The 16,482-nt window shown below is 41.7% G+C and overlaps 1 protein-coding gene across 2 annotated transcripts in view; it reads left to right on the top strand.

Annotated features, from left to right (window-relative positions):
• Positions 1 to 1,840: 1,840 nt before the first annotated feature.
• Positions 1,841 to 16,482, top strand: part of LOC145344934 (kinesin-like protein KIF3B) — a 169,731-nt gene continuing 155,089 nt past the window's right edge. For both annotated transcript variants that reach the window (XM_080192290.1, XM_080192289.1), the window contains exons 1-2: positions 1,841 to 2,718; positions 4,437 to 5,302. In XM_080192290.1, coding sequence (XP_080048416.1) covers positions 2,187 to 2,718; positions 4,437 to 5,302 — 1,398 coding nt within the window. In that variant the 5' untranslated portion in view covers positions 1,841 to 2,186. The remainder of the gene's footprint in view (positions 2,719 to 4,436; positions 5,303 to 16,482) is intronic.

The raw sequence follows: 16,482 nt of genomic DNA, 5'->3' as shown, positions 1-16,482 counted from the left end.
CCCCAAATGATCTATGTAAATAACTTTCCCTATCATTTCAGTCAAGTGTTAACGTGACAGATGAAGAAGACAGCTTATACCTGAGTCATCTTTATACATTAGCCAAAGTCCTGGGCACTACTTCAATGGCTACAATCATCTTTCATATTTAGAAAACTTCCTTCTTCTCTAAAGCCTGTTTTCATGACCACTTAGCAGGGAATGGACATGAACTGAAACAATCTGACCAACTAGTGTATTTTCCTCCCATGCCATTGTCCTCTCATGCCAGCCTCCTGCTGGTTTATACCTGGTGTATCACTGAGTCACAGTCAAAATATCAAAAAGCTAATGTTCCTGAACTGATGCTTTGTATATTTAAACTGACTGATAGTGTAGGGTTCAGATATACTTCCTTCTTCCACCTTCTTGGACATTATCTATATTTTGCATTTATTGAAATGTATCTTTGGCCATTGCAACACTTTGTCTTATTTCTTGGTCGTGTTTTCCTTCTGATGTTAACATACTTCCTGGGTAACAAAATGTGCTTATCGATGTAACCTTTTTATTCTGATGATTTCCTTTTTGCACACAACTATTTTTTCTTACAATTTTATGCTTAGTCCTTTCTTCTCACTTCCACATCCTTTGCAGTTTCTCTTCAGAGTTGGCAATAATTATCAGCATGTCTTATATTCTTAGAATTGTAACCTCCCAACTAATAATCCAGGATGGTTTTCAATTTCTCCAAAACATTTTTGACAGAAAAATTAAACAAATCTGGGGAGAAAACACACCCATTTAATCCTCTTTGCTTGTGGGATCTTGCTGCATGTAAACTGGTCACTGCAATTTGCAGCAAAACAACAATGACTGCACTTCAAAGGACATGCTATGGTGGCATACAATGGACATTTTTGTTCCTGTTTAAGACTTAACCAATATACATATCAAAGGTAATCATACCTTTATAAATTTAGGCATTTACATGTCACCGCCACTCATTTTTTAAAAAAGAACTAACTTCTGGAATATTCTGAGGTCCTGGTGCACAAGCTACAACACCAGCCATCCACCCATCACTTTATGGCCTTCCTGCCTGAACATTGAGTTCAAACAACTTCAGAGTATGAACTCTCTCTCTTCCACATTCATCCCATTTCCATTTATTTTGTTTTGTCTTTTCATCTTATCCATTTTTATTACTTTATATTCTTATTTTTATTTTTCCATTTCTAAACTCTCGCTTGTTTTCCAACCCCCTCCAAACCAGGGTCAAAAAATGCAGCTGAGGAAGGATCATCCTGATTTGAAACGTTGGCTCTATTCTCTCTCCACAGATGCTGTCAGACCGGCTGAGATTTTCCAGCATTTTCTATTTTTGTTTCAGATTCCAGCATCCGGCGCTATTTTGCCTTTATCCACCCATCAGTGCCTGATAGCCACTGCTGCTCCAGTAGCACAGTGGACGAGGAGAAGTCAGTCAGAGCTGCTTCCAACAGACGTGGATCTCAAACCCTGCCGCAGTTTAACTCAGATAAAGGCACTGCGGATGCTGGAATCTGAAACAAAAACAGAAAATGCTGGAGAAACTCAGCAGGCCTGACAGCAGTTGGCTCTATCCTCTCTCCACAGATGCTGTCAGACCCGTTGAATTTCTCCAGCATTTTCTCGAGTTTTTTTTTGCTGCAGTTTCACCATTCTGGGCAGCAACAACTACACTTCCCGGTATACACTGGAATCATTGTTTGGGGCGGATCAGCCATGATGTCATGGTGCTAGCTTGCTGTGGGCTGGCTGTGTGAGCATCCTGAGCAAGGGCTGGGCGTCCTCCTCTGGTAGAAAGGAGCAGCATCTCTCCACTCAGCAGCCAGTCTGATGGTGGAGCCGGCTAGCTGCAATAGCACAACCAGCCAAATGACAAAGGCGTTGCCAGCTGCAAATGGGCGAACAGTGCAACCGCGAAGCATCCGCTCTCCAGCGTCCCTGCCCTGAAGAGCATCACTTGCAATTGCAGCCGGGGTTGGGTGTGTGTGCTGGCGGTGCAGACCCGAATGCGTTGGCCGGCATGCTGCACTGAGTAACGATGCGGAACGGGTGCATTGCTTTATTGCAGACACAATACATTCAGTGAGGTGGGGAGGCTGTTTGATCTGCATTGCATTCCGAGCAAACAAGGGGAGCGGCCACACCAACAAAACAAGATGTCTAAAGCCAAGGTCTGCGAATCGGTGAAGGTGGTTGTCAGATGCCGTCCAATGAATGGGAAAGAAGAAGCGGCTGCTTGTGAGCGGATTGTGGACATGGATGTGAAATTGGGACAGGTGGCTATTCAAAACCCCAAAACCATTCCCACCGAGGTGCCCAAGACCTTCACATTTGATGCCGTCTATGACAGCAGCTCCAAGCAAAGCGACCTGTACGACGAGACAGTCCGCCCTCTGGTTGACTCGGTTCTGCAGGGGTTCAATGGGACAGTATTCGCCTATGGTCAGACAGGGACTGGGAAAACATACACCATGCAAGGCATCTGGGCCGAACCGGAGAAAAGAGGCATCATTCCCAATTCATTCGAACACATTTTCACCCACATATCGCGATCCCAGGACCAGCAGTACCTGGTGAGGGCTTCCTATCTGGAGATCTACCAGGAGGAGATCCGAGACCTTCTCAACAAGGATGAGAACAAAAAACTGGAGCTAAAAGAAAAGCCAGAAACTGGTGTTTATATTAAAGGTAAAATCTGAATTGGTTTCGTTAAGGTTGCAAATGCGTTCTATGAAATGCACAGCAGATAAATAAAACGTGTAAACACTTGGCAGTGGGACTGCCAGTGATTCGATTTGTTTTCTTCCCAAGATAATGGGAGGAGGAGGAGGATGGAGAGAGGAGGGGCCAGTTTCATCAAACAATTGGCATTTTGTTGAGAAATTGAAAGGCCAGCCAATAATTCCACTCCAATCCAGTATATTAATCATCCTTATTTTTGCTTCAGGACAAATCTTAATCTCTGAGTCACCAATTTTTTACCTAAGGATTTGCAAATTGTTGGAATTATCATTGTTACAGAAATAAATGACTCGTCAAACACACATGCTAATACACACTAAAACATCTAGTTGATCAGAGGATCTGTAAGTGGTTATATTTAGATGATAGCTAACATCTTCTAGCGCCTCAGTGATGAATCAAACACTCGAATACACTTTTAGCTCTCAGTCTGTTTGCTGGGCTCAGCCGTGAATCAGCTAAAAAATACCATTTGAATAAGTTGCTATTCATGACCGTCATTCCCTGTCAGACCGTTCAATCGAATTTGATGTCCTCAGCAAAATGCTGACATCATTATGGATGGTATCGGCTCATTATCTTCAATTAAGTGTTTTAGTAATTGGTAGAACTGTCAATTAAATTGAACAATGGTTCAATTAACTGCAGTTGGACTAAGTTTTGAATTCATTCCTCTTATTTTTATATTCTCCTGCTTACAGTTCTTTTCTGGGATTCCAGTGAACTAGTCCATCATCATTGCCAATGCCGTAGGGTGAAAGGGAAACAGAGAAGCGTAACCAATTAATGACAGCAGTTCTGAAGAAAGGTCATTGACCTGACGCGTGAATTCTTGTTTCTCCCTCACAGATGCTGCCTGACTTGCTGAGCATTTCCAGCACTTTTATTTCAGATTTCCAGCATCTGCATTATTTTGCTTTAGTGTAACTGTTCTTCGTTTGGCAAATTGCTTTAGTGCTGATGAGTGACTTGTATTCATTTGTTCCTGACTAGTATAGGTCCAAGTGAGAAACAACATGTTGGTGTTTACAATGTTATGACAAATTGACATAGGCATTGACTTGCCCAGAACTAAAAACAGAGATCAGCTCCACTTTGTTAAATAGATTTTGAATGAAAATTGTTTAAATGTTATCTAAACATCTATCAACACTATAATTTTATTCATGGGTGTAAATTCTGCACATGTTCTAAGTATTTACACCCTGATTTAATTGCACATAGTTTTGGAGAGAGTTTCTGCTGAAAGTGATGGTTCAAAATAATATCGCTATCTTTCTCTGTAGGAGATCAAAACAGTTCACGGAAACATTGATTATAGATCAATCTACAGTTTGGGGCATTTTTTACAATCTGGAGTTTATTTTTGATATGCCAAATAACTATTTTGGTTTCCTTTGTTCATCCAGGAATGATAGCTTAAGTATGAAACAGGATTTTTTGGAAAGGAGGGTCCTCATCACCTGTCTCCTTTGTTGTAGCAAGATTAGTGATGACACAGTTTAAAACATGAAAAGAAAGTGAGACCTGTAATGGCATGTTTCCTCAGTGTGAGTCTTGTAAACTCTCCTTCAGTTAAATGGGGAAACCTTATAATTTAGGAAAGTGGCTCTTTTATAATGAACAGCGGACCATGGTCAAACGTTTTTATTCTTAATTTACAGACCTATCATCCTTCGTAACTAAGAATGTCAAGGAAATAGAACATGTGATGAATGTCGGAAACCAGACCAGATCAGTAGCATCGACTAATATGAATGAATACAGCTCAAGGTCTCATGCCATTTTTGTTGTCACCGTGGAGTGCAGTGAGCTTGGACTGGATGGTGAAAATCACATCAGAGTGGGCAAGTTAAACCTGGTCGACCTGGCTGGTAGTGAGCGTCAGAGCAAAACTGGAGTTCAAGGAGAGCGTCTAAAAGAAGCTACTAAAATCAATCTTTCTCTTTCTGCTTTGGGCAATGTAATATCTGCTCTTGTAGATGGCAAGAGTACTCATATTCCTTACAGAGACTCAAAACTAACCCGCCTTTTGGAAGACTCCTTAGGTGGTAATGCTAAGACAATTATGGTGGCCACTATTGGACCAGCATCATGCAATTATGAGGAGAGCTTGACAACATTGAGATATGCCAACAGGACCAAGAATATTAAAAACAAACCAAGGATTAATGAGGACCCCAAAGATGCTTTGTTGAGGGAGTTTCAAGAGGAGATTGCACGATTGAAGGCCCAATTGGAAAGAAGAGGGATGCTGAGCAAGAAAAGAAGAAAAAGCCAAAGGAGAATCATTCTAGAAGGAGAAGAGATCGCAGAGGAAGGTGAGGAGACTGAAGATAACATAGAGAAAGACATGGAAAATTATCTAAAAGATCAAAAAGAAACATTGGAGAAAGAGAAGGTTGCAATACAAGATGATCATAATTTGGTGGCAGAAGAAAAACAGAAATTGTTAGAAGAGAAAGAGAAAATGATGGAAGATCTGAAGAAGGAGCAAGAAGCCACAGAGCAACTCGCAGCTAAATTTAAGGTAGGCCAGTGAACAACAGTGCTTTCAGAGTCAGTCCTCAAATTGTTGGATTTTTGAGTAAAACCTTCCTAAAATCAGATTTCATAACACATTTAGTGGAGCATAAAAATTAATGTTTCCTATCTGTGCGTTTTGACCTGTATTTGTTATCACAAATGTCCCCAGTGTTTGACATAGGGATCACTTTCAAGTGTCGGGCCTTTTTTGGATGTGACAATAAAATAGTATAAAATGTGATAGTGGGCTGGTTAGCTTAGATGGTTAATATATGGCTCAAAATAACAGCTACACTGGTTCGATTCCCAGTCCAGCCAAGGTAGGTTTGGGACTGCCTTCTCACCCTGCTCCTGAGAATGGAAGGCAATGCAAACCACCACTGACAAAATCTGTGAAGCAAACAGCTTAAAATGCAGCATCAGCAGACAATGAGCCAAGCACCTGCCTTTTGACACAGCACACATGAATGAATTAATATATGTTATGTGGAGGATGCAGTGTTTCCTTAATAGCAGTATTCCATTTCCAAATTCAATCTTGTAATCTTTTAGTGATGGATTATGCATGTAATCCTTCAGTGACGAGGTGAATGCTCATCTTTAGGTTCAGATGTTAATCTACTGAAGCTTCACATTCAGTATTTATGAAATTGAATGAATTCTTCTCAGAGATTGTTTTCTTGTAATCATAGTCACCTACAAATTGTCTAGTTCATATGTTATAATTCGGGTCAGAAACTCCAAAGTGTTTTATGAAGCCCGCCTTGTTTGGGTTTTTTGAGAAGGCAAAGTATTGAGCTCAACTTTAGTTAATACAAAAACTTGTGACCACAGTATCCTGGTGAAAGATGCTCTTTGTTGACCAATGCACACTGGGAGAGAAAGGGCTAGGTAGTCCAACACTTCTCTGAATTTACATCACATTAGCAATACAGTTATACATCTTCCAAAATACATTTTAATTGCCCTCTGGCTCATGATGAGCCAATCATTATTAGTACAGGTTAATCATTATTAGCAAATGTCGTATACTTTGACCAGTCACAGATATTCTCTGACAGCATAGGAACAGTAAGTTCTAGCAGTTTCTGCCTGACTTTCCCATGGCCACCTGGCCTAAACTCTTATCTGGTAGAATATGCAGCCTATTCATTAGTTGTCTGGAATCATTAGCTTGTCTTTGCTCAGTGAAAGGACATTCATGAGTGTATTGTTATAAGGGATGTGGTTCACTTTACTGGCCAATTTCCCATGATGCCTTAGAATCCTGTGCCATTAGCGAAGAAGTACATCAATTCAGTAGTACAACTTTCAAAAATACATGTTTAAATCCTCTAACTGTGGTAATATGTGTTTCTATGCAGACAATACCTCTGTAAAATATGTCTGCAAGGCAGTCTGTGATTCTTATCCTAAGTTAATCTACTCTGTTTTAATAGTCTTTGTTTGTGTGTGAAGTTCCAAGGTTCTAATAATCTTTGTTAGTGTTTTAAATCCCAGGGTATTTCAATTTTTTTAACAGTCTGGATCATAAGTTCTGCACTTCAAATTTGGCTAGGATAATCATGATTATATTTCACTTCAGGTATCATTCAAATGACCCACCAGGAAGCTTTTATCAAACAAAGTTGATTTAAGAATATAGTTAACATGTATGGAAAGAAAATTAGCAATAGCTTTTATCAATTGTAAACAAAAACAAACCAACCAGGATAATATATAACCCTTAACAAATATATCTAAAATGCTCCAGTCAAACAAAAGCCTCCCATTGACAAAGATTGGCAAAAAACACAGCAAAAATTAATGGTGACGTGATACTGGGACTGAGTCCTTTGGATGAATGCTTCAGTTCTCTTGAGGCACACACAGGCAAGCTTCTGTCAAAATAGCTTACAGAACACCAGGGAGAGACTCTGGTTGTGTCACCAATAGCAGATTCTCTACTTCAGGAACACACCTAACCAGCAGAATTTCCAAAACCAGGAAGAGAAAGAAACACTTCTTTTCAGCTTGATGTCCCTTCTAAACTAACGCTGCTGCCAGCTAAACAGAAAATGAAGCCTTAAATTCACTAGGAAGGGAAAAAAAACTGTCAACAACACATGACTTTCCTCCTCACAATGCAGGGTCATAAGAAATCCCTAAATAAAAATAAACAATCCCCATTTAAAACACTGAAGGAGCAATTAAAGCACTTCGAGCAGCCAGCCCGATAGCAATGAAACAAAAACTGCTTATAGCTGCAGAGAAAATGATTTAAAAAAAAACACATTTCTTAAAGGTACACTAATGTCACACATAGTTAAGTGAGCTCTGTTGACTTAACATAACAGCACATTTCTAAATTAGACTGACATATAGATTCAAAATGTTTGCTGAATTTGTTTGGACAAAGTAAAATCTAAATTGTGTTTCATTTGTTTCAGCAAGTTGATGGTTTGTATTTGGTGGTTTATGATTGATAATGTACTACCACTGGAAGTAATTTTATATCAAATGATTCATAATTCCATGAATGGTGTGCTTTGTCTGTATAGTGCACACAAAACAATACCTTTCACTGTATACCAATACATGATACAATAATAAATCAAATCAAATTGAAAGCAACAGAGTTGGATGACTTTCCTTCACTGAACAATCCAGTATCAGCCAGTGTCAAATTGGCAGCATATTTCCTCTTATATTATGATTTCCCATGTTGGTTTCTATTGAATCTGATGATGTATACTAATCATGCTGTACCTATCCTTGAGAAATTAACTACGATTTTACAATTTCCTTTTCATAAATAAAAAATCCATAGTTTTTTTTCCCTGATATATAGCCTAAAGACATCCAACCTCTAAATATTTAATTTCAAAGATGTAGGGAGGAAAATAATTTTAATACTTCTGAGAGCGATGAGGAATTAGGTGTTAATGAATGAGACTTCAGGCAGCGATCTGGCAGTTGTTTGTCGTCCAAATCATGTGCCATATGGCTGGTTTACTAAATAGTATCATATATTTCCGATACCGCAATGTTTAGGTAGGAGGAGGCTGTTAGTTCTTGAAGTGGAGCCTGTTTGGGAAAATATTTTTCTCATTAAGAATGAATGAAGGTATGCATTTGTACCTGAGGTCAGTTAAGTATTTAGTACATGATTCCAAAATGAATGTGATGTTCAGGAGTGGAATTCATCTGGAAGGCAGGTGGGCAGAATTAAAATATCTTCAAGCTCACTCCAATTGTTCTGGGAAAAAATGCCCCAAATGAGAGGATCCCCAGGGAGGGATCTGTGAGCTGGAACCAGCTCGCTGCCTCTGGAAACAGCTTGGAGACAGGCACTGCAGCTATGAAGTGCCAAAGACCCGCCTCAGTCCTCTGGGCCTTCATCCCAGTTATTTTGTTTGATATTAGGCTCCCTCAGTTTCTCATCCCCCAACATGCCACTCTGTGCCCTATCCATCCTCTTGGCCCTTCGTATCCTCATATCAATTTATACCCACGCTCATCTCCTTGGACCGTTTAAGCACATATGCTATGTTAGTGCCAATTTATGATAACCCAAGTCCGTACACCATTCTTAGCCTTTATATATTCCATGCCAATTCACCCAGTATTCCTTCATAGATGCAGCCATACTGAGATTTTAAAGAATAAAGTTCTAAGTAATTACTTTGAACTTCACTATATACAAAAACCCTGCCATTCATTAATGGCCTATTCTACACATTTAAATTCCCTTAAGTACTTAATCCTACATAAAATCAAACTTTTGAATTCCTAGATCAAAATCAAGAACAGCTAACCCATTATAATCTTTTGGAGATGTCAATCAAACAGTGAAGTTGGAACTTCTCACTGTGGTGATGATAGCTTATTGAAGCAGCCAAGCAGTAAAAGTATGATAATGCTAGCATTTTGGGTTATGTCAACAAAAAGCTATCTAAACTGCATGCACTGATTTTCTTCAACTCTAAAACATAGCAGATTTTTTTTAGAATGTAAAGGGCAGGGTATTTAGATACCTTAACAGTTCAACAGATTTTATCTGCTTTTTACAAACATTCAATTCTGCTGTAAAAAATCAGGCACACAGTGGTTAGCACTGCTGCCTCACAGTGCCAGAGACCCGAGTTCGATTCCTGGCTTGGGTCACTGTCTGTGCAGAGTCTGCACGTTCTCCACATGTCTGTGAGGGTTTCTTCCGGGTGCTCTGGTTTCCTCCCACAGTCTGAAAGATGTACTGGTTAGGAACATTAGCCAAATTGTTAATATTCTTGCTCAGTGTACCCAAACAGGTATCAAAGTGTGGCGACTAGGAGATTTTCACAGTAACTTAATTGCAGTGTTAATATAAGCCAACTTGTGACAATAATAAATAAACTTTTCAAAAAGTCATAAGTCACGTACTATGGGAAATAGACTTTGCTTCAGCAAAAATGGGAGGTATTTGGACTCAGTGCTGAGTTCAAATGGCCCCACTGAGTTTGGATTTTCCATGTTTGTGAATTCCATCCCATCTCCTTTTCCATACCTGTGAAAATAGGATGTGTCAGAAATGGGGATGAGATCCAGGATCCTGATGCAATTTTGATAAGATACTGAGTCTCCGTAACTCCATGAAAATCTGTGCCACAGGCCAGGATCTTCTGCTCCTGCCCATGGCTGTAATTAGCGCGGCTGGAAGCAGACAATTTAAAGATCAGTCAATATTCATCGACTTCAGGTGGGAATTTCAATTTCTGTGCGTACACTTTCAAAATTCCTACCAGAGGTGTTACATCTGACCCCCTTTGAACTGTCGGCTATGGCTAATATACCTTACAGATAGAACAATGTTTCCTTCCACAGAGTGTAAAACAATTTTTATCTACTGTTAAAAGTCACGTGCGTTTACTGCTTTGGGATAAGACTTGAACAGGAAGCTTGTACTGGAAAGCAGGTTTCTCCCCAGTGAACATGTTATTGTTGAAACATGCCCTTATCCACAAGGGTCTCAGTGGCTTAGAATTGAATTCTGATTGTGCGTCACAAAACTGCTGCCTAATTTTAAGGATGGAAAAATGATTAGACAGTAAGTAATTAATATATATCAAAAATGCCTCTCTTACTTAGAGCTTGCTATGGCAGTTGCAACATACTTTTTTTAATGACGTGTTTTCGCGTTAATCTTATTAGTTGGAGCATAGAGGAACATACGGAATCTGAAACCAATTATTTGCGAGTTGTACCATCTGCTTCATACATAAATATGACTCTGTTATGCACCAGCTCTCTTATCAAGTCAGTGGCCTTTGGTGCCTCACCATTTTCATATATTTTTATTGCCATAAACCCCATCACAACACGTAAATTACACAGCTCTCAAATGAAAACACTGAACATATTAGTAATGGTGAAGGATGCCTCCAGTACTTTAGAAAGCAATTGGTCAGTAATTTTACAGGATAGTCTTTCACTGAGCTCAGACTCCATTATTTATCTGCAGAATACCAAGGTCGATTGAGAAACTTGAGGACAGTAAATGTACAAAAGGATTCAAACTTTAAACAGTAATTTTTGTTTGAAAGTATGAGGGTGGGTATCTTCCATCATATCCTGGCACATAGAGCTGGTCTTTGCCGCAGAGGTGCCCAGGTTTTCGATCACTGTAGCCGGAGTCTGCAGCCATGTTCCTAGCTCTGGCTCATTTTCAGGGAGTTTGCTTCACTGGGTGACAGGTATCCTCTTGTGAAGGAAAAAAACTCAACAGGTTCGGAAACATCTATACAGAGAGAGAAACTGAGTTAGCATTCCAGGACGATGACCTTGCAGCAGAATGAGGAAAAGTTTGAGATATTTGAGTAGCGGATGGATTCAAAAAGAACAAAAGGATGACCTGTGATTGGTTGGCACTCAGGAGGAATTGAATGACACAAAAAAGCTAACCCTGCAGGGCCAAAAGGAATGGAGATGGGGCCAGAGAAAGAAACAAAAGATGTGCCTCGAGCAGGTGTAATGCTGACTGAAAATCGAAGCAAGGAAAGAAAATGAAATGGGGGACCAAGTTTGCAGTTTGAGATTGTTGCGTCCAGAAGACTGTAACTGAAAGATGAGATGCTGTTCCTGGCACTTATATCATGCCTCGCTGGAACAGTGCAGTAGGCCCAGGAAAATTAAAGTCAGCATGAAAAAAAGGTGGAGAATTAAAATGACAGCTCACCGAAAGCTCGGGGTCATGCTTGCGGACAGGATAGATCTGTGTTTGGTTTCCCCAATGCAGAAGAGACCACATTGTGGACAGTGAAAACAGTAGACTCGATTCAAATAAAACAGAATCGCTGCTTCATCTGCAAGGTATATTTAGGGCCTTGGATGATCAGCAAAGAGGAGATGCAAGCACAAGCCTTGTTTGTCCACTTTCTGAATTGCCTTATTTTCTTTGCAACTTTATATGGGCCTATTCCCTTCTTGGTTAATTGGCTTATTTCTAACCAAGAACCTTTAACTTTGACTGTTCTGTTTTTCATTCTTTCATGGGACGTGGGCATTGCTGGAAAGGGATTTGGTTCTCTCCCCTTAACTGCCAATGACATCTCTCTTTTTCTGTCTCTTTTCAACTGTTCATATTGATCTTTAAAAGTGGGGGGTTCATTGGAGGGTATGTATCCACAACAGGAACATCATTACTTTCATTGCTTCTCTTTTGGTCCTTTGTCCCAGTTCTGGCTCGCAATAGTTGCGGTGTTGCAATGTAAGTCATGGAATTTGTAAAAGTTGTAAAAGCATGCAACTTTCATCTCAACCACAATGGAATAAACAGCATGGGAGAAGCTGAAAATGAATCTAAACTGTAGCAGATATCAGGGCAATGTTTAACATCAACGAGAAACTTTTAGAAATAGTCATTAAGGAAAAAAAACAGTTGGCATTTAGAGAGATTGTATTAAATAAGAAGAGCCAGCACAACATGCTTGACTGATCTAATTACATTTTTTGATATAGTAACAGAGAATGTTAACAAAAGGGAATGCAATGTATGTTGTCTGTATGGATTTTAACAAAGGCTTTGATAAAGTACACATAAAAGGCTGCTTATCACTTCTCAGCCTTTTGGCAAAGATCAAGTGTAAGCACTCAGGGTAACTGATGAGGTTAGACTGAGGCTTCACCTGATGCAATTTTTTAAAATCATCTCGGCCTTTTGGCTAAGATGAAGCTCAGATTGAGCCCAGGAAGGGGTACAAAGCCTTATCCTGTTGGCTTGGTTCTTGTTTGATCAAGCCCAAGGTGGGATGTACATTGTGTCTTTTCAGCTTGGATCTGGTTTGTCCTTCATGTGGGTACTCTGATTGGACTTAACTGGCTTTTTTTCATTCAGAATAAAGTACCAAAAGACAAAAAAAAGGCTCATTAACAAACTTGAGGCTAATGGATCAGGAAGGTCAGTGTCTTGGATGAAGTGATAAACTTTAGGGCAGGAAACACTGAATTGTGATAAATGGCTATTTTTCAAACTGGGGGACAGTAGATAATGGTTCAGCACTGGCCCACTGTTTTCATTAATATTATAAATAACTTGGACGTTGGAATGCAGAATAAAATCTCCAAATCTCAAAATTTGTTAACTACACCAAATTTGGAAGTGTGGCTGAGAGTGAAGTTAGTGTGAAGTGACTGCAATGGGATACAGCTTGACTGGCTGAATAGGCTGACAGGTGGCAGATGAGAATTTAATCTGGAGAAGTGTGACATGATGCATGTTTAAAGAAGGAATTGGGAGAGGCAATATAGACTAAAAGGCACAATTTCACAGAATATATACAGGGAGAGGAGGATCTGGGATTTATGTGCATTCATGTGCATCGTGCTCATTGTTCTCTGGAGCAGTGTACTGGTGGCTGGTGAGTTTTGAACTTGCGATTTAGTTTTTTCCTTCTCTCTATTGCTGTTTCGTGGGGTTTTTGTTTGTTTTCGCTTTCCGTAGCGGGAGCTAGGCGCAGGGACAGTTGGGAAGGGAGCACGGGAGTACAAAAAGAAGGCCGCAGTAGACAGCGGGCAGCGGAGTGAGGTGGGTGCAGAGTGAGTGCTGAAACAGCTTTGGCTCACAGGGCTTAGGCGAGAGCAGGCGTAGGCACGGTGAGTTACTGGACCAATTTTTCCTGTTTTCCATTGGTGTCCATAGTTCGAAGGGTGGTCAAATAAATGGCAGGGTCCTTGGGGAGATGCGTCAGCTGCGTTAGGTGCAATATGTGGGAATTCCTGGAGACACCGCGTCTCCCGAAAGTCCACATCTGCACCAAATGTCTGGAGTTGCAGTGTTTGAGGGCCCGGGTTAGGCAATTAGAGCTGAGACTGGAAGATTTATTTTTAGTCAGGGAGAATGAGGCAATAATGAATAGGAACCACGGTCACGTGGAGATCCCAGAGCCTGGGGGTGGGGGGGGATGGGTGGGTTATGGTTAGGAAGGGGGAAAAAGAAGAGGAATCGTGGTCCAAAGACTACCCCAGAGGTAGTCTCCCAAGATATCAGGAGTAAGGTGATAACTGGGGTGGAAAGGGCAAGAGAGGAAGACCGGAATGCCTCAGAGGGAAGGAAGGGGGCTGGATGTGAGATAGTGGTGGGGGACGGGAGGGTTAAAGGAATTGATAGGCGGTTCTGTGGGCAAAAGCGGGACTCCAGGATGGTAGTCTGCCTCCCTGGAGCAGGGGTACAGGATGTGTCAGAGAGGGTAGAGCGGATTTTGAAGGCTCCAAGGTACCCAGGCTAATGTAATTATACACGTAGGAGAGAAGGACGTAGGAAGGAAGAGCAGGGGGGAAATACGTAGGCAGTTCAGGGAGTTGGGGGCCAGGCTGAAGCGCAGGGCCTCCAGGGTGGCATTCTCTGGGCTGCTGCCAGTGCCCAGTAATAGCAGGGCTAAAAATAATGAGATCCTACAGCTGAATGCGTGGCTGAAGGATTGGTGCGGGATAGAGGGTTTTACTTTTGTAAACCATTGGGAAGCCTTTGTGAGGGAAGGGCACCTGTACAAGTGGGATGGGGAACATTTAAATGGGAAGGGCACAAATATTTTAGCTGGGAGGTTAGCTGGAGTGTTTCGGCAGGGTTTAAACTAATATGGAGGAGGGCTGGGGAGGAGACAGCTCAGTAGGCACTGGGATTGGGAGCGAGTTGGGTGACAGGGTAAGTCTAGATAATAGGAAAATCTCCCAGGAGAAGGAGGATCCGAGTGGGCCTGTAGGTCTTCGGTGCATCTGTTTTAATGCGAGGAGTATAACGGGTAAGACGGATGAACTTAAGGCCTTAATGTTCGTGAGGAATTTAGATGTGGTGTCAGTGACAGAGACGTGGTTAAAGGAAGGGCAGGACTGGCAGCTAAATATTCCTGGGTATAAGTGTTTTAGGCATGACAGGGGAGGGTCAAAAAGAGGAGGGGGAGTGGCGCTGTTAGTTAGGGAGCACATCACAGTGGTGCAGAGGGAGGATAATATAGAGGGGTTGGAAATTGAGTCTCTGAGGGTGGAGTTGAGGAATAGGAAGGGAGCGATTACTATGCTAGGAGTGTACGACAGCCTGCGGGCGGTGGAAGAGGGTATATGTAGAGACGTTTTGGATAAGTGTAGGAAGAACAGGGTTGTTGTAGTGAGAGATTTTAATTTCCCTGGGGTGGATTGGAAGGTGCCTAGAGCCGGGGGTTCGGACAGGGAGGAATTCATAAGATGTGTATTGGAAGGGTCCTTGGAACAGTATGTAGATAGCCCGACTAGAGAAGGGGCTATACTGGATTTAGTTCTGAGCAATGAGCCGGGTCAGGTGGTTGAGGTTGCGGTAGGTGAACATTTGACTAATAGTGACCACAACTCTGTCTACTTTAGGATACTAATGGAAAAAGACGAGTGCTGTCCTAAGGGGAGGGTGCTAAATTGGGGGAAGGCTAGATACAGCCAGATTAGGCAGGAGCTTAGGGATACAGACTGGGATAGGTTGTTGGAGGGCAAGTCCACGTTAGGCATGTGGGAGTCTTTCAAGGGAAAACTGAAATGGGTGCAGGAAAGGCATGTGCCGGTTAAGAGGAAGGATGGGAAAGGTAGGATTAGAGAGCCGTGGATTACTAGAGATATTGAGGACTTGGTCAGGAAGAAACGAGAGGTGTATGTTAGGTCTAAGCAACTGGGAACGGAGAGAACATTGGAGGAATACAGAGAGAGTAGGAGGGATCTCAAAAGGGGAGTCAGGAGGGCAAAAAGGGGGCATGAAATGGCTTTGGCAGGTAGGATTAAGGAAAATCCAAAGGCATTTTACTCCTACGTTAGGAACAAAAGGGTGGCTAGGGGAAAAATCGGTCCCCTCAGGGACAGAGGAGGGGAATTGTGCTTAGAGTCCGAGGGAATGGGGGAGATCCTGAATGAATACTTTGCGTCGGTATTCACGAAGGAGAGGGGCTTGATGTCTGGTACAGTCTTCAAGGGAGCTTTAGACCAATTGAAGGAACTATCCATTACGAGGGAAGAAGCGTTAGAGCTTTTAGGTAGCATTAAAACTGATAAATCTTCGGGGCCCGATGGCATTTATCCTAGGCTGCTTAGGGAGGCGAGAGATGAAATTGCTGGGCCTCTGACGCAAATCTTTGTCTCTTCTTTGGACACAGGTGAGGTCCCAGAGGACTGGAGGATAGCGAACGTGGTACCGCTGTTTAAAAAGGGTAGGAGGGATAGCCCTAGTAACTATAGGCCAGTGAGTTTGACTTCAGTGGTAGGCAAGTTGATGGAGATGATTCTTAGGATGTACGAGCACTTAGAGCGTTGTGATCTGATTAAGGATACACAGCATGGCTTTGTAAAGGGGAAGTCTTGCCTTACGAATCTGGTAGAATATTTTGAGGAGGTGATAAAAACGGTCGACGAAGGACGAGCCATTGATGTCGTCTATATGGATTTCAGTAAGGTGTTTGACAAAGTCCCTCATGGTAGGTTGGTAGAAAAGATATAAGGCTCATGGGATCCAAGGCCAGGTATCTGGATGGGTTGAGAACTGGCTTGCTCAGAGGAAAAAGTCTGACAACACCAGGTTTTAGTCCAACCTATTTATTTGATAATATTCTCACTAGCTTTCGAGGGGACAGCCTCTTCGTCAGGTGAATGGAGAGTTTGGTCACCTGACGAAGAGGCTGTCCCCTCGAAAGCTAGTGAGAATATTATCAAATAAATAGG

The sequence above is a fragment of the Carcharhinus amblyrhynchos genome, chromosome 7 (genome assembly GCF_965287045.1).
Source record: "Carcharhinus amblyrhynchos chromosome 7, sCarAmb.v2.hapA, whole genome shotgun sequence".
Lineage (NCBI taxonomy): Eukaryota > Metazoa > Chordata > Chondrichthyes > Carcharhiniformes > Carcharhinidae > Carcharhinus > Carcharhinus amblyrhynchos.
Note: the sequence above shows the minus strand (reverse complement) of the source record. Positions and strands in the feature narration are given on the sequence as shown.